Source organism: Bos taurus, chromosome 28 (genome assembly GCF_002263795.3).
Source record: "Bos taurus isolate L1 Dominette 01449 registration number 42190680 breed Hereford chromosome 28, ARS-UCD2.0, whole genome shotgun sequence".
NCBI lineage: Eukaryota > Metazoa > Chordata > Mammalia > Artiodactyla > Bovidae > Bos > Bos taurus.
In genome coordinates this window covers 43322355-43347380 of record NC_037355.1, presented here as the reverse complement: position 1 = coordinate 43347380, position 25026 = coordinate 43322355, and the positions used below count along the sequence as shown (strand labels likewise).

Genomic DNA, 25026 nt, shown 5'->3' with positions numbered 1-25026 from the left:
GAAAACAGAGGGAAAAACCAGCAACTGGGGGTGCTGCCCAATCCACAGAAACCTCAGGTGTTCCTGAGCTTTTTCTCCTCCTACAAGGTGATACTGTTTAATGTTCCTGTGGCTTTGAGAATACAATAGAGCAGGCCTGATCCGTGCTAAGCCTGTGGGACCCACGTGAGGGTGGCTGGTGCCTGCTGGCCAGTGTCCACAGCCCGGAGGGCCTGTGTGCTTGGCGGTGCAGCTGAGCCTTCCAGACTGGCCAGATGTTTTATGACTCTGTAGCCGTGGCTGCCTGTGGAGAGCCATTCTGTGCACGTTGAGGAGGCTGTGATCTGAAAATGTCATGTGGGCCTCCTGGAGCCCTTTGCCTCCTACCTTAGAGCGTGCCACAGATGTCTGCGGTAGGTTTTGGGGGGACACTGGTGGGAGAGTCTCCCTGATACCTCATCCCTGTTTGGTTCCTGTAGTCCTGAAACCAGAGACGCCGTCTGATGAAGAGGGGAACTCGTGACTCAGGTCACTCTGCTCCATCGACACAGAAACTTAAGGAAGAGAGTTCTCTCCATCCCAATCCTGAAGTCCAGTTGCCATTGCCTTTTGCTCCCGGGGCCCGAGTCTCCGGAATCCTTTTGAGACAGATGCTGCACCCCCCTGCCCGTGTTCTGTCTGCCTGGCACTTTGTGTTGTTCCTCAGCCTCTAGAGCCAGAAATGGCTCTGTAGTCCTGTTCCCAGAATAGTTTGCTCAACAGTGTGTGAATCCAGGACTGGCCATATGTTATTCATGTTCTGGCCTGTCCTGTATCCTGTCCTGAGTCCCAGGCTGTGACCTCTGCTCTGTCCCTTGGAACTTCATGTTAAATGGAAGGCCAAGCCTGTCCCCGTAACTGCCCACTTGCAGAGTTCTCTACTGAATTAAGCTGCAAAGCCCACACATCTGAGACACAGGCATCTCTTTAGAAAGGCAGTTTTGATTTCACTTATAGGAGACAGTTTTCTCTGTGTCTAGCTCAGTCTCCTCATACCCCATTGAGCTCCTTGACTCCGGTTATCTGGCTTTGTCCCCACCACCCTACTAAAGGGGCTTTCCTCCAGGACTTGTCCAATAACTTCCTAGTGGGAAAACCCAATGGTGGTTTCCAATAGCACTGGATGCTACCGGGGAAGCTTTCTTATGACATTCTACTGTCTCGGCTTCCACGGCTCTCACTCGGTCCTCCCCGGCTCCTGTGCCTGGCTCCCGCTCCATTTGTAGGATTCTCTCTCTATCGCACCCACCTGCCCTGCTCCCTAAATACTGCTGTAAGTGCTCCCATCCCCAGCAACCTTGTCCTGTGTGCTTTCTGTTGATTGAACCCAGCTCTCCTGTATTGCAAGCAGATTCTTTACCCTCTGAGCCACCAGGAAAGCCCCTTTCTATTGATACTTAGCTTATTTTTAGTCTAGCCTTCGAAGTTGCCTTCTAAGGAGCTAACTCAAGCTAGCTTAGGTGAATATGTTGGCTGAGCCTGAGACCAAGGGAGGCTCTCCAGGGATGGGATTACCTAGGGCCTCCTAGCGGACCCTGAGATGTGTGATTCTGTTCCATTTCCCCTTCTTCTTTCTCCTTGACCATAACCTTATCTGCTTCTCCAGGCCTCCTTGCAATCCAGCCAGCCCAGGAGGCTTACTGCTTGCTTTTTCAGCTTCAGCACTTAACCAGCTGCTTCTCCATGTCCTGATGGCTTTACAAACGTGCATTCTTGCCAACTCAGCAATTCCACATCCAGGAACTTAAATCTTGAGAACACAATGTGAGAGAGTCATTAAAGTTTAAGGTTATGAATACTCATCTTAGAATCATTTTTTATAGGGAAGTTAGGAACACTTTGAGTAGCCAAGGATAAGATGCTAAGTCACTCATGATGATATATTAATAGCAGAAACTTTTATCATATTTTTCAAAATTAAAATAACTCTTTGAAGAGACCCTAATGAGAAAAAATAAAAAACAAGGTATAAAATAGCTACGATCTTAAAACTCTATGCATAGACATCATGAAGTGTAGCACCTCAGAGTGATGGAGGGCTGATGGCTTGTTTCTCTCTTTCTTTTTCTGATTTTATTCCCTCTCTGCATTTTTGCGTTTTCTATGTTATTTTAACTACAGCTTACCACAGTGGTCCAGTCTTCTGGGAAGCCCTTCCAAACCTCCCAAAGCTGGATGGGTCCCTCTTCCGTGTATTTCTGGTACTGGGCATGTATGTCTGTAGTTTGGGTACCATGTAGCCCTCTGACTTCTTGACGAGAAGACCTCTGGATATTCATTATTATATTTCTTGTACTTAGGAGCAAACTGAATATCAGTTCAGTTCAGTCACTCAGTCGTGTCGACTCTTTGCAACCCCGTGGACTGCAGCACGCCAGGCCTCCCTGTCCATCACCAGTTCCTGGAGCTTCTCAGACCCGTGCCCATCGAGTCGGTGATGCCATCCAAGCATCTCATCCTCTGCCGTCCCCTTCTCCTCCTGCCTTCAGTCTTCCCCAGCATCAGGGTCTTTCCCAATGAGTCAGTTCTTTGCATCAGGTGGCCAAAGTATTGGAGCTTCGGCATCAGTGCTTCCAATGAATATTCAGGACTGATTTCCTTTAGAATTGACTGGCTTGATCTCCTTGCAGTCCAAGGGACTCTCAAGAGTCTTCTCCAACACCACAGTTCAAAAGCATCAGTTCTTCAGCACTCAGCTTTCTTTATGGTCCAACTCTCACATCCATACATGCCTACTGGAAAAACCATAGCTTTGACTAGATGGACCTTTGTTGGTAAAGTAATGTCATTGCTTTTTAATATGTTGTCTAGGTTTATCATGGCTTTTCTTCCAAGGAGCAAGCGTCTTTTAATTTCATGGCTGCAGTCACCATTTGCAGTGATTTTAGAGCCCAAGAAAATAAAGTCTGTCATTGTTTCCATTGTTTCCCATCTATTTGCCATGAAGTGATGGGACCAGATGCCATGATCTTAGTTTTTTGAATGTTGAGTTTTAAGCCAGCTTTTTCATTCTCCTGTTTTACTTTTATCAAGAGGCTCTTTAATTCCTTTTCACTTTCTGCCATAAGGGTGGTGTCATCTGCATATCTGAGGTTATTAATATTTCTCCCTGCAATCTTGATTCCAGCTTGATTCCGATCTTGATTCCAGGCTGAATATGTCTGTTGGCTGAAAACATTCAAGTCAGCAGAGAAGCATTTTTTATAAGTTCAAACATTTACTAAGTTTGAATTATCTGTGGCTTTTTGGTTTGTGAGGTTTCCTGGTAGCTCAGATGGTAAAGAAGCTGCCTGTATGTGGAAGACTTGGGGTTCGATCCCTGAGTTGGGAAGATCTCCTGGAGAAGGAAATGGCAACCTGTTCCAGTATTCTTGCCTGGGAAATCCCATGAACAGGGGAGCCTGGCGGGCTACCGTCCATGGGGTCTGTAGAAAAGACTGGACACGCGTCGGGCAGGCCTGAGCGACTCACACTTTCACTTTATTTTTGCTTCGTAGAAGCCTTAGATAATGCTTCCGGTTTCCCTTTCAATTTCTGGGCAGTTTGGGCATTTTATCAGTCGGATTGATGAATAAGTTGATCACTGGAGTTTAAGAAATGGTTGTATTTATTGTTATGGGCTGAATGTTCGTGTCCCCTAAAATCTGTATATTGAAATCCTATCCCTTAATGCAATGGTATCAGGAGGTAGGGATTGCAGGGGGGTGGGTGGTGATGAGGTCATGAGCATTGAGCCCTCGTGAATGGGATTAGTGTCTTTATACGAAGGGACCTGTGAGAGCTTACTTGCTCTCTCTCTGTTCTCCTCCACGTGAGGATACTGGAGAAGACGTCTCCAAACCAGACAGAGTCCTGATCAGGCACTGGACTTGCCAGTGCCTTGATCTTGGGCTTTCTAGTCACTGGAACAGTGAGAAATACATTTTTGTCATCTGATTCACCTGGTCTTTGTATTTTGTTACAGCAGCCTGGTTTAAGATAGATATGAACATGATTTCATCTTTGGACTGTAAAGCAAACTTATTTTGAGACATTTGTAGATTGACGTATATTTCTAATAAGTAATACAGAGATTCCTTGTACCAGTTTCAGCCTTTTATCCAGTTTCTCTCAAGGCATCATCTGGAAAAACTGCAGTAAAGCATTGCAACCAGGATGTTGACACTGATACAGCTGAGATACGCAATATTCACTACAAGGCTCGCTGAGAGCAAGACCCATTTTCCCCACCCGCTCCCTCCTTAACCCCTGGCAACCACTCTTCTCCAGAACTACCGTTTTTGTCATTCCAAAATGCTTTGTGTAAATAAAACCGTACAGTGTGTAATTTGGGGGGATTTTTTCTCACTTAGCACAACTGTGCTAAGAGTTTGTTCCCTCTTATTACTGGGAAGCGTCTCATAGTGTGGATGGAGCGCCGTGCTAAGAGTCTGTTCCCTCTTATTACTGGGAAGCGTCTCATAGTGTGGATGGGGCGCCGTTTAACCGTTCACCCGTTGAAGAGCATCTGGGTGGTTTCCAATTTTGGGCTGTTATGAATAAAACTGCTACAAACATACACAGCCAGGTTTTTGTTGAACTGAAGTTTCCATTGCTCTGAACAAGTGCCCCCAGAAAGCGGTTGCTGAGCTGCGTGGTGATTATTGGCGGGCCCTTTCAGAAACTGCCATACTGTGTCCAGAAGCCCCTGTACCATTTTACATTCTCACCAGCAAGGTCTGAGTGGCCCAGTTGATTCATGTCCTCATCCGTGTCTGTTATCGTTCTAGTTTTATTTTGGTTATTCTGATAGGTATGTGGGTTATCTCATTCTTCATATGGATACTTATAGAACACAAGTTTTACATTTTGATGAAATCCAATTTAATTAAGTGTTCCTTATTTGAGTAATGCTTTGGTGTTAAGTCTAAAAATTCTCTGCTTGGTTCTTGATCTCAAAGATTTTTCTTCTCTTTTTCCAGCAGTTTTCTTGTGTCTCCTTTAATGTAGGCATGTGGTTCATTCTGAGTTGAATTTTGATGATGTGTGGAGTTCTTTATCTGGAGCATCTCCCCTGGTGTGGCCTTCCTGGCAGTGACCCTCGTGCCCCTGCCTTTCAGATCTCTACGTGTATGCTGTGCTCGTGTGCTGTGTGGGGATTCTCAGTGTCCTGCTCTTCACCCTAACCATCATCTGGCAGTCTGTGTTTAGCAAGAGGAAGTCCAGAGGTAAGAGAATGGATAAAGTCATGTCTGGGGTGACAGCGCAAGCAAACCACAGACAGACAGAAGACAGCTGGGCAAAGTATCACTTTGGTGGCAAAACACATCCTGAGTCAGGGGTTATTTACCTGTGACTGGCAAGCAAAGTAAGTGGTGGAGATATGTCTCCCTTAGACTCTGCGAAAATCAACTGTAACCACTGTTGACATCATTGCAGTTCCCCCCCTTTCTTAAATCCCTTCCTTCTGCGGTTTCTGAGCACCCTTAACCTCTCTCTTCCTCCCAGAAGAGTCTGTGGAGTCAGATGACCCTGGGTTTGATTCTGCTGCTTAAGACTGGGTTTTCAGACACATTCCTTACACACTCTGAACTTTGGCTTTCTTATTTATTAAATGACATGGAATGGACACCACCTTCTTTAGACTGAATATTGCTGTGTGTTCTTAATTTAATTACAGCATCTGACACTGTGCCTGGCAGGCATTAGAAAGGCTTCCCTCCCCTCTCCTGTCCAGTCTGAGTGTTCACTTCATTCTGCCTCCTTCCTTGTTGATATCCATGTCCCCTGAATGCTGTCTTCAGCCCCTTCCTGCTTTAATCTTTCTTCCTGAGTGATTGCAGTAATTGCGACTCTGACTCTTAGCTCCCTATGAATACTGCCTGCTTTCTCTCCCTAGCCCCTCCTCTCACCAAGCCTCCATGACACGTTTCCATCAGCTCCTGTGTGTTTCCTCTGAAATACCCTTCTTGTGCCCTGCCACTTAGGAATTTCTGAAATAGATGGGGACACTTCAGCTCCCAGAGATGACCTGGGTAATAGCTGGGCTTTGGAATTAAAATAACTCCAGTTCAGTGACAACTCTTCATGTCCTATCTTATGACTTACCTGCCATGCCTCACCTTCTCCGTCTAAATAGTGAGGAGTGCAGCAGTGTATCAGTCTCATAGGACTGTTGTGAAGATTAAGTTAAAAAAAAAACACAAATGAAACCCTTAACACATTCTGGTTCCCTGTAAGTATCCTGTATTTATGATGACATGTGCGTATAGTTATTAATATATATAATGATGATTACTGTTCGCCTAAGTTCATAAAGCTGGCAAGTATTACATTTGGAGCTCATGGCTTAAGGGGATAATAAAACAGGGACACCGAGCAGCATTTCTAGAGGGGATTCTCTGCAGAGGTGCAGGCAGGGCTAAGGGAACCAGGGAGAGATGGAGAGGGAGGCCCTCAGGAACCAACACCCATGGGATGCTGTTTCCACCCTAGACCTTAGGGGACAAGAGGAGGAGAGGTTCTGGAACTTGTGAGAGCTGCAGCTTTCAGAGAGTTGTCACCACTAGGAGCTGTGGAAGGACCCAGCCAGGCCAAGCCAGGCGGGAGCAGGGAGTGAGCCAGGAGCCTCTGCTCAGCCCCTTCCTGCCCTCCTCCTTCACATGTCCCAGGGATGCTTTCCTTTGGTCCTGCCACCCAGACCTGAAGCCAGAGGGAAGTGCATAGAGGTCAGCCTCCAGGGCCTGAGTAGAGTGGAGAAGAGTGCTGATGACCGGGATGGGAGCTCAGAGCCCAAAGCACTGGAGCCAGAGCCAGAGCTACAGGCAGACCCGCCTCCCGCAGCCCGCGCCCTGCCCACAGCCAGAGCCAGAGCTACAGGCAGACCCGGCTTCCGCAGCCCGCGCCCTGCCCACAGCCAGAGCCAGAGCTACAGGCAGACCCGCCCTCCGCAGCCCGCGCCCTGCCCACAGCCAGAGCCAGAGCTACAGGCAGACCCGCCTCCCGCAGCCCGCGCCCTGCCCACTGTGCTTGGACTCTGTGCTGCGCTCCGGGCGCCCCGCCATGCCTGTGCCCGCCTTCTCCACGGTGTCCAGGCTCTTCTCCTGTTGCAAACCCTTGATGACTTTGATGAGCTCGTGGCGTGTGTTGCACATGTGCACATGTATCTCCCTCCCTCCAGGCGGATAGCGTGCAAGGCAGGGCCCGTGCCTCTGACCCATTCTCCTTGGAATTTGGCAGATGACAGCTGCTCACCAAATGGTGGGCAAATGGCTTTGTCTCCCAGCTGCTTTGCTCCCAGCTGCTGGAGTTCGGATGCCACATGGGCAGTCCCCAAGCCTGTTTTGCTGTAAAGGCATCTCTTCCTGGGCTCAGGGGCATAATGGAGAAATCTGCCTGGAGCTGCAAGTCCTGTTAGGCCGTGGGCAGGAGCAGGGAAACAGAGCCACATAGGTAGTTCAGTAGAAGTCCTTCTTTTCCAGAGTCAACAAGGCAGACCAGGACACATACTCCAGGCCTCTCAAGGGGCCACTGGGAACCCAGGTCTCAGCTGCCCTCAGCCCCCTGGGAGTGGGCCCACATGGCCTCACGCGTACCTGCACACAGCGTCTGAAGCCCTGTGAGCTGTCAGGGCTCAGCCTGAGTGCCCACTGCAGGCTAGACCCCTTTTGGCCCTTCCACATCCTCACGGATCCTTACTGCCAGCCCAGTCAACAGCCTGCGTCGCTCCCTTTTGACCAAGGACACAGCTGGGGAGCTTGTCCAAGTCCCCACTCGAGGGAGTGGTAGAGTCCAAGCCCAGCCCCATCCTCAGCCTTCGTGTTTCTGCTCAAGAGAACCTCAGCCATCTGGGGACTGACCTTGCTGAGGAATTTTCCTCCCGCCTTCCATGTGGTTGTTGCTGAGGTCCTTCCTAGATGGCAACTCGTAGCTCCCGAGAGCCTGGGGCTTGGCATCGCTTGGCATCGCTCTGGTACAACTGCCACCTGCAGGCTGGCATCCTGTAGCCCAGGCAAGACGGTGTCCAGGCTGGGGTTAGCCCTCACCTGGACACGGTAGCCTTAGAGCAGATTGGCCGAACCTTCAGGAGGAGACCTCAGAGGCCCTAACACTGCTACAGGCACTGGCAGGATGGGGCGTGGCTGTGACAGGGACAGGCCCGGGGGGATGACGGCCTGCAACCTGGATGTGTCATCTGGGAGCCTTAGCCACGCAGTGGGTGTAGTGTGGCCCGAGCTGAGGAGGCAGAGATACCTCGGGCTCCCAGGTACCTTCCTATTAGAAGAGGTGAGAGAAAGAGCCCTTCCTTTTCGAGTCCTCAGAGTCCGGAAAATCACAGGTTACCATTTAAAAGCACCACATCCTGAATTTCTGCTTCTATGCACAGCGGTTGCCTTGTGTGACACCGGGAGCCTTTGAGTCAAGAGCCCTGGGTACTAAGCTATGACCCATGCTGGAGACTGGCTCCAGAACCACCCTTATTGCTTCTCTTCTCTTCCTGGTCTCCCTTCCTCACTCGCCAGTGGGTTTTCCAGGATTCCTTCCCACATGGACTCTGCACTCGAATCCTTGTCTTATAGACAAACTCTGCTTCTGGGGACCCCTAGCTAACACAGGTGACGCGGTTATGTCATCAGCAGTGGTTATGCTATGCATGTTTAAGGGAGATTCCAAGCGAGGTCTAGTTATATTTCTCTGTAAAACTATTTGTATAAAAATTTTGCATTAAGGTTTTAAAAATGTCCTTATTCCACAAGTCTCTAGGTATTAAATTTTTTTTTGGATTGAGTTTTCAGTAAATATTGCATAATTAGTAAAGATTTAGAAAATGAATATAAAATTAATCAAAATCACATAAATATATTATAAATTTAGATAAATAATTAATAATCTCAAGAAGTAAAATGTTATTGGAAATGGATTTTTATTTTTACTTCATATAGCCTTGTATGGATTTACGTAGTAATAGAATTCAGCATCATTTCTATTCCTATATTTTTAATAGATGTTAGCTCTGCAAAATCTCAGTATGAAAAGAGGCAGGAATGGATGAAGTTTCCTTACACTACTCAATACTTTAAACTGCTTTCAAGTTATATGTCAAAAGTCATAATGATCTATCATGGAAAATGATTTTAATTCTCTACCAGCTGACAACTGGATTAGCTCATATTTCAATCCTTGTTGAAAGCAAAATACTGGAAACCTCTCCTCCAGTGAAAAGTCTGTGTGCCCCGCCATTAGTCACTCGCTTTCTCAACACTGACACCAGTAGTCCAGATCATTTATTGATTCACTGAGGCCATTGATGTGCCCACTGGCTTCTAGCCCCAGGACAGGTCTCTGAGGTACAAGTCAGGATGGGTGAGAGGAATGCCTTAATTTTATGAAGTAGAAAGGCTCATTTAACAGGGAGGGAGGGAAAGGAATACAGCCAGACCTAGGGCAAGTTCCAGTGGAATGAATTCTAAGGAAAGAATACCATGGGAGGTGAGGATCCAGAAAATGATGTCCTTCAAACCATTCTTTCCAGGGGTATGCAAACCCCAGACTAAAGACCACTGACCTATATAGGAAGCTTAGGATAGTGCCAGGAAGACATGGTGAGTTCAATAAATATGAACTATGATTTTATTATTATTGCAACTATAAATTAGCCAGCAAATAGTAGGTATTTAGCGAACACAATGCAGAAAGAGTTCAGTTACTAACAAGGGGTTGGATCAGATAAACCAAAAACTCCCCAAAGCTCAGACTCTGTCATCCTGGTATGGAGCCTGCATTGGTCACCTCCGTAGGTAGGAGCTTGAAACAACTGTTTTATCTGCAGATCAGAAAGGTGAACTGGACTCAGCTGAACAGTTCTTCTGGCCTCAACTGGATCACTTATGCAGCTTCAGCCTGCTGGTGGGGCACTGGGGCCTGGCTGCTCTGGGGCCTCAGCTGGGATGTCTTATGTCTGTTCCACATTGTTTCATCTTCCAGTAGGCTAGCCAGGCTTGTTTGTGTGGTAACAGAAGAGTTCCCTGCAATGAGAGATAGAGAGAGAGAGAGAGAGAGAGAGAGAGAGCACAAGCCTCAAAGCACAGGGCCTTTTATGCTTCTGCTTGTGATTCTTTGGCTAATGTTTCATTGGCCAAAGCTCATCACATGGCCAAGCTCGGTGTCAGTGTAGGAGGGAGTTATATAAGGATGTGGAGAGATAGAATATATTAATGTGTGATTCACTGGGGCCATTGATGTAACACTCTACTACACAACTCCAGGGCCCTGTGGCTGTTTCAGCTTTACTTCTATTTGAGGTAAGTTCAACAGTGAGCTTAGATTGGACACTTATTAGGATAACTGCCTAGGTAATCTTATTTTTCCTCTGCAGCTAGATTTTTTTTTTTTTTTCTCCTGAAGGCTACCTACTATGGAGAATGTCATTGCAAAAAAAAAAAAAAAAAAAGATTGTCTTTCCCAGGGCCTCCTTAATCAACGTCCTGGAAGATCTTTGATCATAGAATGAAAACCCACTTTATAGAGAGGAGGATCTAAGTGGAAACAAGTTTCCCTGAGAATGCTTTCTCATATCTAAGGCACAGCTCTGAGATTGGGTGACTCTGTTATTCCAGGACTCTTCAGATTAGAATCCAACTCAACCTGGCTTGCCAAAAAAAAAAAAAAGAATATTGGGGGCTATTAACCAGGAAGTCTGAGGTTTACAGCTTCATGCCTGGCTTGATTCAGGTGTTGAACGATATCAAGTGTCCATGGCGTCCTTGCTATGAGTCTACTGTACTCATCCAAAGATAACCTGGAGAGGTGGTTAGTGCAAACACTGGACAATACCTGGCCACCTGCATTTCCTAGTAATTCCTGGGGCATATATATCTAAGGTAGTATTTATTTACCATCTTCTGTTTCTTTTTCCTTTCACAGTGAGACACTATTTGGTGAAATGCCCTCAGAACAGGTAGGAATATTTTCTTCCTTTTTCCATGTAAAGTCTTTGCTATTTTACTTTCTTTTGATATTACCAAGAAATTGGTTAAATTCATATCTTTATCTGAAGGTCTGCATATTAGTTTACAGATTGACCTAAAAACATGTATTCTGCATGCACTCACATGTTTCCGGATTTCATATTCTGGTTCTCACTCTCAGAGGGGCCAGTGAACGTGTGACTCATACTGGCCCAGCGTGCATGCCGGAGGAGGCTTGGCGCATGCTCCTGGAGGACTGTTCCCTGGTGTGGGAGGACTGGCAGATGGACTGAACCACCGGGATGCCTTCTGACCACAAACACTGCCGATCCCCTTCCACCAATGCCTTCTTGTCCTGTGCCCTACTGTCCAGAATGTGTCCATTAGTGATGGGTGTGCTGAGAGGCTAGCCTTTTAGCTGATGGGACACACCCAGCAGGTAACAATGGTTATAGTAGATATTGCAAACTCAGGAGTATTTAGAGACTTGAGACTTTTTTTTCCAGAGAGGATGGGTAAGATCAATTTCTCCCTGCTCTTCTTCCCTGCCAAAAAGCATAACTATCAGTTCTGGAAATAATATAAGAGACCAACAAAGGAGGACTCTGAAAGGTAGTAAGAAGAAAATTACGAAAGACAAAGGCAAAAAAAAAAAATCTTAAAGACAACCAAAGAGAAACAATTTATTACCTACAAGGAAACACAGATTTGAACGACAGTGCATTTTTTTCATCTAAATCCATGAAGGGCAGAAAGAAGCAGCACATTTTCCCATACAAACAGTAACAAGAGAGGTGGTAGTTAATATCAAATAAGAAATCACGTAAGACGAGAAATATGACTAAAGATGAAGAAGGAAGTTTTTTATTATAAAAGATGAACTCATCAGGTTGATATGACACATTACCTGGGCCTAGCTACAGAACCTCAACATATGTAAAGCAAAAAACAGAAAATAGAAAGATTTTCAATTATTCTAGAACAAAAGCTGGAAGTGTCAGTGCTCCACTCTCAGGAATTGATAGAGTACCTGGGCACAAAATCAACCAGGACGCAGAAGATGAAGCAATTTTACCTGACAAATAAGAATGATTTGCCCAGTGAGTGCACAAAATATTCTTCTCAAGTGTATTAGGAACATTCTCTAGGATAGACCATATACTAGGTCATAAAACATATCTTTATAAAATTAGGTATTTTATTTATGTAAGAAATCATACCAAGTCTGTCCTCTGACCACAACAGAATTAAATAGAAATTCGTGACAGAAAGAAATCTGGGACATTCCTCAATGTTTTGAAAGTTCAAACAACATACTTTTACATACTGTGTGGGTCAAAGAAGAAGTCAAAAGAGAAATTAGAAAATATTTGAATTAAATAAAAATGAAAACACAGTGTATCGAAACGTATGGGATGCAGCTAAAGTAGTGCTGACGTAAAGATTTACGGCCTCTGAACGCCTGGGTCAGAGCGAAGAAAGGCCGGAAATCAACGCGTTACGCTTTCACCATAAGACCTGGATCAGAGAGAAGAAAGGCCGAAAATCAATACGCTACGCTTTCACCATAAGAAACTAGAACGAGAAGTGTGAGTGAAATCTGAAGAGAGAAAGAACACAGTGCAGAAATCAATAGCATGGAAAACGCACGCACGCGCACCCACACACACAAAGAGAAGTGTCAGTGGAATCAAAAGCTGGTTCTCTGTGAAGATCAGTAGACCCGACAACCCTTAAGTTAGATTGTCCACGAAAATAAAAAAGAGAGAAAAACCAATCACCACAATTAGGGAGGAAAAAAGGAACTCCTACAAACCCCATAAGAGAATGCAATGGCACCCCACTCCAGTGCTCTTGCCTGGAAAATCCCATGGATGGAGGAGCCTGGTGGGCTGCAGTCCATGGGGTCACTAAGAGTCGGACACGACTGAGCGACTTCACTTTCACTTTTCACTTTCGGGCATTGGAGAAGGAAATGGCAACCCACTCCAGTGTTCTTGCCTGGAGGATCCCAGGGACGGGGGAGCCTGGTGGGCTGCCCTCTATGGGGTCGCACAGAGTCGGACACGAATGAAGCGATTTAGCAGCAGCAGCAGCACAAACCCTATAAAAATTAAAAGGTTATAATCCTTATAATCCAAATGTATTCTAACAAATTAGACAACATAGATTAATGGAAAAATTCATAGAAAAACAGAAATTTTCCAAAACTGATTTAAAAATAAAGCTATAATCTGAATAACCTGTAATAAGTCAAGAAATTAAATTGTTAGCAAAACACTAAAAAACTAGTAAATATAATAGTAATAAAAAGGAGTAGATTCACAGATATAGGGAACAAACTGGTGGTAATCAGTGTGGAGAGGAAAGAAGGAGGGACGGCATAGGGGTAGAGAATTAAAAGGCACAAACTGCTCTGTATAAAACAAGTATACCACAGGGATATATGGTGCAACACAGGGGATAGAACCAATATTTCTCCAATATTTTATAATAAGTATAAATGGAATATAACCTTAAAAAATGCGTATCACTGTGCCGTACACCTGAAACTCGGTTAGTATTGCACAGCAACTGTACCTCAATTTTAAAAATGAGCAAAAAGATTTGAAAAGATAGTTCCCTAAAGAAGATGTATAAATGGCCAACAAGCTCATGAAAGTGTGTTCCATATCATTAGTATTAAAGGACTGTAATTAAAACCATAAAGCCATGCCACTACACACCCACTGCAATGGCTGCGACAAAAAAAGACAGTGTCAGATGTTGGCCGGGATGTGGCGAGACTGTATATTGCTGGGGAGCATGTAAAATGGCGTAGCCACTTTGGAAAGACAATTTGGTGATTTCTTAAAACAGTAGACATAGACTCAGCCATATTCACTCTTATTTATTTGGCAAGAGGAAACTTTTGTAGGGTGATAGAGATGTTCTAAACCTGTATTGAGGCAATGGTTGTACAACTTTATAAATCTACTAAAATTATTGAGTTGTATGCTTATGATCAGTGAATTTTATGGGGAGTAAATTACGCCTCAGGAAAAATATTTTGTTTTTTTAAGCATATGCCCTGAAAAGGCTCCAGTATTGGCATTTCAGACGCTGGAAGAGGTCATGGCTCGGGGGATGGCATAGGCTTGGAGAGGTCAGCCTGCCAGTGTTTCTCAGAACTTGCATCTAGCGTCTGGCCTCAAGTCCTTCGCGGTGCGGGAGTCTGGGCCCTGCTTCCTTCCCTTCCCTCGTTTTCCCCCTCGGTTGCATCTATTCCGAGCTGGTGCTGATGCTGTAAGTACACTGAGGGTGTCACCCCAGCCCGGTGGGCATTAGAGTTGGTCTCGCCTCAGTCCTGCAGCGCCTGCCAGAGGTTAGAGATGAGCACAAAGTCCCGCTTAAATGCTGCCGCCTTGACCCGCAGGTGCTGTCAGCGAGACTGGGTGCCTGAGCTAAGCTCGCCGCACGACCTGTCTCCTGTTGGGTCAGCCCACAGATCTGCCTCTGGAAAACCTGCCTCTCGCCGTCCCCCAGGCCCCTGCAGGGGCGGGGTCTGCCCGCCTGAACCTGGGCGCCCTCCTGGCTCGCACTCGGCTTTCTGCTGAGAACCTCAGGCTGATTTGCTCAGTGCAGGCTGCTCTCAGCCACGGGGCCTCTTGTGAACTGGTCAGTCCTTGCCATTTTAACTGGCCTTGACCTGAATTGTGCTCTGCCTCTATAGCCCAGGCGTTTCTGTTTCCTGTCCCTGTTGTGCCAGGGAGCTCCCACCTCTGGGCTCCACAATCAGCGCTGTGGCCGTGGGCCGCTGGGCCCCGCAAGCCGTGACTGGGCTTGCGTGTCCTCTGGCCACTTCCTCCTAAGGAGAATGGGCAGAGAGCACAGGCAGGGGAGGGGCCCTCGGGAAGAGGCCACGAGCTGGCCCTGAGGCTGTGGTCACCGAGAGCGGGGCCTTGGCAAGTGACTGGGGCAGAACTTGGGGACTCTAGGGAATTCCTTGACTTTTTGAGAGAAGTTCAAACAGGAGGAAAACAAGTCTCTTCTTCATGTGTGCCGGCCCTGAAGTCGGAAACTGCTGTCTCCTGGGAGGGTGGCCTTGACCTGCAGAGCTGGAGGACTGTTCCTTTCCCATGGCGGATTGCCCTCTCCCGGAGCAGATACTTGGGCCTTAGCAAGCATCTCAGGGCACTGCAAGATTTTAACTATCTGGAGAGCAGCTCAACTGATCACTGTGAAACTGTACCCCAGAGTTCCTGAAAATCAGATTGTAAATGCAAGGTCACCGATTTTGTAGATTTGTGATGTGTCCCCACACCATGACTCCTCCTCAGTGCACTCAGGGCCCTTTCTTCAAGTTCAGTAAAGCTGTCAAGAGGGTGGATGGGGCCACAAAAAGGCAGTTCCAGCCAGTATGTTTCCTGACTTTTTGCTTGAACTCGCCTTATGCACTTGAGATAGTAAAGTATCTCCAAGTGGAAGAAATTAAGGTGGGCATTATGTAATCTGTGCCGATAGCATTTACAGCTGAAGTCTTCCAAGCTTTCTTCATGTTTTCTGGTGCATACACTTTCTCAAGGATAGACAGTCAGGTCAACAGACTCTTTACATGTTGGATAAATTACAGGCACAGCTTTACTGTGTTTTATGAGCTTAGTTTAAAGCATTTTTCAGTCTTTTCTGAAACATCAGAGATTTATAAACATTTTAAAACATACCCCACAATCGAAGTATGGGATTACTAAGTGATTTGTTTAGGGTCTTGGAGAAAAGGCAGAGATGAGATTTCAAAGAGAATATGAAGATATGAACTCCAAACTGAGGTGTGTGACTACTTGCTTCGTGGGTACTGAAGCAAACTGAGGTGTGTGACTCCTTGCCTCGCGGGTACTGAAGCAAACTGAGGTGTGTGACTCCTTGCCTCTCGGGTACTGAAGCAAGGTGAAGCACAGTGAGTGCGAGCAGCGCTGCAAAACTTCATTCCTTCTGCGAAGGGCAGTCTGCTGTGAAGGGGAAAGATTCTGTGGCCAGGCTGCCTCAGGTCACATGCCAGCTCTGCCATAGATTGCTGTGTGCCTTTAGCTAATTTTTCCACCTCTCTGATAAAATGAGAGCAATCGCAGCTCTAGCATGTAAGGAGTTGGGAGGATTTCATGAATTAGTCTGTATAAAGTGCTTCCAACAGGTAGATGGTGTGCTCTATGCAAATAGTTCTGTTATTACTCAGTCAATACTTACGAATGTTTCTTCTGTAGGCTTGTAAGGCCCATTGAGTGAGGATGAAATAACACCAGCCCACGCCTTGAGGTCAGGGAGACCCAGAGAAACTAGAAGGTGGCGGTAGCCGTGGCCACAGCGCTGTTGTGGGCACCCAACAGAGGCGCTCCTAAGCCTATCTCAGGGGTCTCCTGGGGCTGAGATCTGGGCCAGGTCTTGAAGGCTGAGTTAGAGCATTCCAGGAGAAGAGGGATGGGGCAGCACATAGAAGTGGGGCGAGAAGAGCACAGCTGGGGAAGGGGTTTCATCCATGGGGTGAGGAATCTTGGAGATTCAGGGCAGAACAGCAGGGAGGTGAGGCTGGAGATGGTGGCAGGGCAGATTCCAGAGGATGGCAGTCATCATATTAAAAGTAATGACAAAGCCTCATTTATTAAATGCCTGGCACAGTGCTAAGCACGGGACACATACCATCTCCTTCTGGCCTCACAACAACCCCATGAGTGGCTGCTGTGATTATCCCCATCCTACAGATGAGAAACCAGTCCAAAAAGAGTGTGGATGTTGGTAAGGTCTCCTGACCAGTGAGAGCAGGAACAGCAGGGCTACCAGCCCAGGCCACCTGGCTCTGGGGCTCACACGCTGGCCCAGGCGTCCTGGGGAGCTTGGGTCTGACTGTGAGAGCTTTGGTATTGGCAGTCACACAAATGGACAAGAAGTAAATGCTGCAGAAAAGTCAGGGCAATGGAAGGAGAAGTGGAAAGGACTTGACTGGAGATGACTGCAGCTGCTCTGCCTCTTCCCGACTTTGAAAAGTCCAGTGACCTCTGGTCATAGGCATAGGTTTGTATAGGTGTTTCCCCTTGTGACCACATTCAGCTGAGCAGGCCCGTGGGCGAGGGCTGGGACGATAGGCTGCTGGTGTGTGTCTCCTGGTCTCACTCCTGCATCCCTGGCCCACACCAGGGCCAGGCTCACCTCTCTCCTTTCAGAGTCCCAGGCAGAGGCATGCAAGGGGAGGACGGCCGTGGTGATGGGATCTGGTTATTCCTAGAATAACATGAAAAACCTCCACCTGGTTTTGGCATCAGTTGGAATATGCCACCAGCTGCATGGTGACATGGGGCCAGTCTCTCAGCTTCTGTGGGACTGGTTCACTCTCCACCAAAAGGGCACCAACTTGCCTTTGTCCCTGTGGCTCAGGGTTGTCATGAGGATTCAGTGAGATAATACCGGCTGTGGACTAATTCCTCATAATTACTCATCAAGTGCCCGTGTACCTCTGTGGCTGAACACTTGATGGGGTTTATTTCTAATCTTCATAAAAAGCCTGCCAGGTACAAATTAATCTCCCCAGACTAAGAGCATGAATAAAACTGCCAACTCTTAGATGAATAGCTAGCCCTCTATACTATTTACGGACCTTTGATTGCAAGCGACAGAAAGGACAGCGCAGATGGTCTTACCCAGGAGAAGACTCGGCTGGCTCCTGGCTGGGATGCTGCAGGGAGTGGGCCTCCACCCAGGGGACACTGGGCCCTCGGGGCAGTGACTTCTGTCCCCAGCGTCCCTCTGGGCAGCGCTGCCTCCAGGTTTTGATGTATCCTCCAGCCAGTCCTGCTCCCCTCAGAAAAGGAGAGGTGGCTTGGGAGCCTTCACCTTGGCCTCATGAAGGACTCATCTTGCTTCCACAGGAAGCAAACGCAATTGCACGCACTGTTATGGGACCAACCTAAACCATGCTCTATGGCCAGAGGGTGAGACTGTGCTGAGCAGGGGTTGGGGGTCAGTGCCACCCAAACGTGTCCCTTCAGCCCTAGAAGGCAGTGAGTGGGTGCTGGGCAGATAACCCCAGGGATCGCGTTTTGCCATTATTCTTATGACCCAAGGCCAACACTGCATGGAACTGCTGAATATTAAGGAAGCACCTCCCAGTCTTACCAGTTGGCGTTCAGAGATGTTAAACTTACAAACTAAACCTAAGCCTGTGTGCAGACTCAGTGAGAACGGGCAGGGACTGCAAAGGACGAGCTCTCATGACAAGACCCAGCAGAACCTCTGAGGTGATGTAAACAGCATATGATGAAAGGCCATGGGGAGGCTGTGGACAGGAAGCTGCCTTGGCAATGACCTCACAAAGGAGCAGCTCTTATCCTGATGCTCTCTGCAAAATGCATGCAAGGTCTTATGCAGAAAGTAATGCATCAGGATCCCCAGGGGTCTGCAGGTCCTTTGTAGGTGCTCCCACCCTGGTGCAGATTTCTGAGACCTCTGCCATGTCCAGCCAGCTCCCTATTCAAGGAGAGCAGATTCCATAATAATGATGATACCAATGCTGGTAAGATAGTCACAGGTGACACCCATTTAGTGCTTCTACTTATCAGATGCAGTTCTGTGTGTTGACATAATGTGACGTATTTATGAGAAAAAGTCTTTTCCAGGGAAGCACCATTCTTCCACCTTGAAAGGGAAGTTCTGCAGGCTGTGCAGAGCTCCTGGCATGGACCGTGTGTAGTGGAAGTCTATGGAGCGCTTTCAGAAGCCTCGCGCCAGATGTCAGGAAATTCACCCTACTTACACTGGTCCTTGGCCTTTATCGATGGCAGTTGACCTTGGTGAGGGGGACCTGTGACTGCAGATGACAGTGAGTTGCTAACACGGTTGTCGTGACCTCTAGCACCCTACAGACCCCAGCACTCAGTCCAACCTCTCTTACCAGGACAGAGCTCCGAGCAGCTGCGTTTAGTATAGACTGAAAACGCAGTGAAATGCTGGTAACGCCTTCTGCTACCTTCTCTTTAGGAAGCTGGTTTAAGCCCAGAGCAGCCGTTCTGGATCTGGCTCTACTGACCTTCTTCCTGCCCTAGTTTTCTTGTTCTCTGTTGTCTGGGCTGGGCCCAGAGTCCTTGCTTCAGGGCCTGGCGGCAGATGGAACTGGTTCAGATCCCAGTGCGCCTGCCTTGACCCCTCTGAGGCTTCATTTTCCCATCTAGGAGGGTCAGAGATTATGGCCATCAGGTACTTTTCACAGTGCCTTGCGTAGGGTAGACTGATATAGCTCTTATTAACTTGAGCTTCTGCAAAATATGACTGGTCACAATGAGTTCAGGGCCTGGTAGAATCCACTTTCCCTGCTTTACCTGGTGTCCTAGGGCGGCCGCCCACCACTCGGGCGCAGCCTCTCCCTACGCCCTGCTCGCCTGCTCTGTCCTGCCTGGTACCCGTCTGTCTGTGGCTACGTCAGTGGCTCTAGAAGAGCACACCGTACTCTATCAGGCAGAAAGATTTTCTGATCAAGATTTAAGTTGAAGTTTGTGCTTCCCCTCAGGGGCAAGACGTGGCACCGTGAGATAACCAAGTGGTAAAATTGTTCTCGCTGGGTGGCCCCGTGGAATGTCCCCGTTCCTCACCTGCATCCACAGACTGGAGGGCAGGATCCGTGCTGCTTGGCTCATGTCCCGTCTAATTTAGGCTGAGCTATCTCATCTGACCCTGATGATGGCTCTGTGAGATAGATGGCGGGGGTGGTTGTTGCTATTTAGTCGCTAAGTCGTGTCTGACTCTTTGCTATCCGGTAGCCCACCAGGCTCCTCTGTCCATGGAATTTCCCCGGAAAGAATACTGAAATGGATTGCCATTTCCTTCTCCAGGGGATCCTCCCGACCCAGGGGTAGAACCCGCGTGTCCTGCATCTCCTGCATTGGCAGGCGGGTTCTGACTACTGAGCGACCTGGGATCTCCCCATTTTGCAGGCTGGGAGATGTGGCCCTGGGAAGTGAGGGGCTTGCCCTGCGTCACCTCCCTGCTCAGAGTGGAAGCAGACTCAGTGCACTTCTGCCCGCACCAGAGCCTGTTCGCTGGATCCAGCCATGAAGTGCCATGGAGCAGAGGCGCCCAGCCTTCGTGGGGTGGGGACTCCCACGAGAGGCAGCTGGGCCGGAGCTCTGTGCACGCCACAACGAGGGCCCACACGTGCCCTTCCTCCCCAACCCGGGATGGATCCAGAAGAACTGCCCCGTTTCCCACAACAGCACTCTGTTCAATCACTCAGCTCTCTAACTTAACTGGAGTTTCTGGCCTATCTTCTACCTTCCTCAGTTTGACTGGCTCCAGCAATGCTCGCTCCCTTGTGTCAGACACAAAATACAGTCCTGTTGCAACCCAAGATGTAGGATAACTTTTCTTGTAAGTGAATCATAAAATGCACTTTGTTTGTCAAAATTTCCTGCCAGGCCTGCTGGCCCAACAGGAGACGTAAGGCGCGGGGAGGACAGTTGTCTGCCATATGCCATTGTGGTGACTCACTGTATCTGAGGGCTCGTGACCGAGGTGTGAGGCAGAGCTGAGTTTAGTGCAGCTTCACTGTTTTCGGGGAGAATGGTGCTGACAAGGTAGAGGTTTTTTCAGCTTACAGAAAGCCCTGGACTTAACGGCTTGGACTTACATATTTCAAAATTTTCATTTTATTTTAAGGAGCAAGAGGATTAACGCCAAGAAAATAGCAGAGCACATTGTTGTTAGGCCTTGGTCAAAAATAAAATATCAAGTGATTTTAACAAAAATAAATGACCGTGCATTTAACAAAGCCAAAATTCAAAACAGGAGAAATGTTTGCAATAAGCATGTCAGATTGATGTAAAAAGTGCAAGCAGATCTATAGGAAAAACTCATGATCCTAATAAATAATAGTAGAAGGTGTCCATACATCATTCATAAATGAGAAAACACAATTAGACAAACACCGGAAAGGTTCCTCCTAGCCAGCAGAGAAATGCAAATAAAAAGAGATATCACATTTTTCTTTATTAAATGAAAGAAAATTTTTAAACTGATAAATCTGGTATCAGAAAGGATGAAAACATAAATATGCTTATCCATTGACCAAGCGGCTATAAAATAGTACTAACTTGTCAGAGATCATTTTGACAGTGGGTATTGAATAGCCTTTAACATGATCCTTTTTTCTGAACTAGTATTCCTAGCTCTAAGAATTCAAAAGCAAAAGTCTAAGAATGGAAAACCATCATGCACAAATATATTTATAGCAATGTTATTTATGTATCAAATTGGGAAACAGATGTTTAGATGCTGGGGAAGGGCTAAGTAAACTGCAGCATGTCTTGTCATTAGAATAGTAGGAGGATATATCAATTTGGAAAATGTAGATTAAGTAACAAGAAGGATGCAAAATTGTAATACAATTTTATTTTTTAAAAAACAATGTATAAGAGCCAGGGAAGAGTTGAAATTTAAATCCACACAAAAGCCTGCCCATGGATGTTGCTGCTGCTGCTGAATCACTTCAGTCATGTCTGACTCTGTGCGACCCCATAGACGGCAGCCCACCAGGCTCCCCCGTCCCTGGGATTCTCCAGGCAAGAACACTGGAGTGGGTTGCCATTTCCTTCTCCAATGCATGAAAGTGAAAAGTGAAAGTGAAGTCGCTCAGTCGTGTCCGACTCTTAGCAACCCCATGGACTGCAGCCTACCAGGCTCCTCCGTCCATGGGATTTTCCAGGCAAGAGTACTGGAGTGGGGTGCCGTTGCCTTCTCCAAGCAGCTGTTTATCCATAATCTCCAAAACTTGGGCGCAACAAAGATGTCCTTCAGTAGATGAATGAGTAAATAAACTCTGGTACATTCAAACAATGGAATATTATTTGACATTAAAGAGAAATGAGCTATCAAGCTATGAAAAGACATGGAGAAAACTTAAATGCATATTTTTAAGTGAGTGAAGCCAATCTGAAAAGGTTCAGACAATGTATGGCGTTCTGGAAAAGGCAAAGCTATGGGGATAGTAAATAGTGGTTGCCAGAGACGGGGGAGAGGGATGACTAGGTGGAGCACAGAGGAACTGGGGGCATGGAAACTATTCTGTACCTCACTCTAGTGGTGGATACGCTATGAATTTGTCCAAACCCATAGAATGTACACCACCAAGAGCGAACCCTAATTAAACAGTGACCTTTGGGTGATAATTATGTGTCAAAGTAGTTTCTTTAATTATCACAAATACACCATCCTGGTGGAATATACCATTCATAATGTGGCTGGGCAGTGGTCTGTCTGAAATCTCTGTACCTTTTGCTCGGTTTTGTTGTGAACACAGAACTGCTCACAAAAATAAAGTCAAAAAAAAGAAATAAAACAGAATAGGAAAAAGACTGGAAATATTTACAAAGGTTACAATAGACTTATTATTTTTGTTTTCATGTCTGTTATTACCATTTTAAAACATGAACATGCATTAGTTTATAATGGAAAGAAAAAAATTTTTCAAGCTTTAAGATGCTAGGAAATGAAGCTGTACGTGTGGTTGTGTATTTAAACAATCCTGAGGGTTTCTGATCCCTTTTCCCCTCTTAGTGGCCAGAGTTTTGTAAACACACATTCCTTTTGGCTATTTGTGAGTTTACACAGTTGACCTTATACTTAAAGGCATGGCCAGTTAGAGTTTCTGCCCAATAAAAATAAGCTATCTTTGGGGACTCTTGGTGTGAACTATATTCTTAGAAGTTTCCCCACTAGTCACTGTGTGACTCAGTCTTTGTTATTTTAAAACCCTAAGACTGTTTTAAAATAGTCTATTTTCTTTTATTAAATATATACATATTTAGATAGATATTTGTGTTTAATTTACTGTTTTTCAAAAATTATTCTGTCACATGTTTGCGTGCTAGGTCGCTTCAGTTGTGTCCGACTCTTTGCAACCCTATGGACTGTAGCCCACCAGGCTCCTCTGTCCATGGGATTCTGCAGGCAAGAATGCTGGAGTGGGTTGCCGTGCCCTCCTCCAGGGGATCTTCCCAACCCAGGGATCAAACCCCCATCTCTTACATCTCCTGCATTGTCAGGGGGTTCTTTACCACCAGCACCACCTGGGAAGCCCTTATACAATCACTTGGTTTAGTAATTTAAATTTAAAAGTTAAGTAATTAATTTAAAAAATATATGTGCAGTGATAATTCTCCCTGTCCAGTCTTCTATCTCTTTAGCTCCTCAGCACCCACATTCTAAGGAATACTTTTTAAATTCTCTAATGAATGTTTCCAAAGTGAATATTTCCAAAGTGAATATTTCCAAAGTTTCTCTGTACTTGTGTACATACATACTAATATATATCATTTTCTCCTGTTTTTATACAAAAAGTGACATATTTTACACATTGTCCAACACCTAGCCTTTTCACTTAACCATGGGTCTTTCCTTATCCTGGTGGAAATGGCTTCCTCATTCCAGTTTCAAAGGACCCTTTGTATGCGTTTATGGATTCACCATACTTCCCTTCCCCAGTCCCGTGCAGGTGGACAGTTAGGCTGTCTCTACTCTATTGCTGTTACCAATGGATTCACCATACTTCCCTTCCCCAGTCCCGTGCAGGTGGACAGTTAGGCTGTCTCTAATCTATTGCTGTTACCAATGGATTCACCATACTTCCCTTCCCCAGTCCCGTGCAGGTGGACAGTTAGGCTGTCTCTACTCTATTGCTGTTACCAATGGATTCACCATACTTCCCTTCCCCAGTCCCGTGCAGGTGGACAGTTAGGCTGTCTCTACTCTATTGCTGTTACCAATGGATTCACCATACTTCCCTTCCCCAGTCCCGTGCAGGTGGACAGTTAGGCTGTCTCTACTCTATTGCTGTTACCAATGGATTCACCATACTTCCCTTCCCCAGTCCCGTGCAGGTGGACAGTTAGGCTGTCTCTACTCTATTGCTGTTACCAATGGATTCACCATACTTCCCTTCCCCAGTCCCGTGCAGGTGGACAGTTAGGCTGTCTCTACTCTATTGCTGTTACCAATGGATTCACCATACTTCCCTTCCCCAGTCCCGTGCAGGTGGACAGTTAGGCTGTCTCTACTCTATTGCTGTTACCAATGGATTCACCATACTTCCCTTCCCCAGTCCCGTGCAGGTGGACAGTTAGGCTGTCTCTACTCTATTGCTGTTACCAATGGATTCACCATACTTCCCTTCCCCAGTCCCGTGCAGGTGGACAGTTAGGCTGTCTCTACTCTATTGCTGTTACCAATGGATTCACCATACTTCCCTTCCCCAGTCCCGTGCAGGTGGACAGTTAGGCTGTCTCTACTCTATTGCTGTTACCAATGGATTCACCATACTTCCCTTCCCCAGTCCCGTGCAGGTGGACAGTTAGGCTGTCTCTACTCTATTGCTGTTACCAATGGATTCACCATACTTCCCTTCCCCAGTCCCGTGCAGGTGGACAGTTAGGCTGTCTCTACTCTATTGCTGTTACCAATGGATTCACCATACTTCCCTTCCCCAGTCCCGTGCAGGTGGACAGTTAGGCTGTCTCTACTCTATTGCTGTTACCAATGGATTCACCATACTTCCCTTCCCCAGTCCCGTGCAGGTGGACAGTTAGGCTGTCTCTACTCTATTGCTGTTACCAATGGATTCACCATACTTCCCTTCCCCAGTCCCGTGCAGGTGGACAGTTAGGCTGTCTCTACTCTATTGCTGTTACCAATGGATTCACCATACTTCCCTTCCCCAGTCCCGTGCAGGTGGACAGTTAGGCTGTCTCTACTCTATTGCTGTTACCAATGGATTCACCATACTTCCCTTCCCCAGTCCCGTGCAGGTGGACAGTTAGGCTGTCTCTACTCTATTGCTGTTACCAATGGATTCACCATACTTCCCTTCCCCAGTCCCGTGCAGGTGGACAGTTAGGCTGTCTCTACTCTATTGCTGTTACCAATGGATTCACCATACTTCCCTTCCCCAGTCCCGTGCAGGTGGACAGTTAGGCTGTCTCTACTCTATTGCTGTTACCAATGGATTCACCATACTTCCCTTCCCCAGTCCCGTGCAGGTGGACAGTTAGGC

General features: G+C 46.8%; 1 protein-coding gene across 4 annotated transcripts in view; it reads left to right on the top strand.

Annotated features, from left to right (window-relative positions):
• Window positions 1–25026, top strand: part of VSTM4 (V-set and transmembrane domain containing 4) — an 89622-nt gene that overhangs the window by 29468 nt on the left and 35128 nt on the right. For 3 of the 4 annotated variants that reach the window (XM_024986842.2, XM_059882717.1, XM_059882716.1), the window contains exons 4-5: window positions 5118–5225; window positions 10921–10954. In XM_024986842.2, coding sequence (XP_024842610.1) covers window positions 5118–5225; window positions 10921–10954 — 142 coding nt within the window. The remainder of the gene's footprint in view (window positions 1–5117; window positions 5226–10920; window positions 10955–25026) is intronic. The other variant, XM_024986844.2, reaches the window with a different exon arrangement.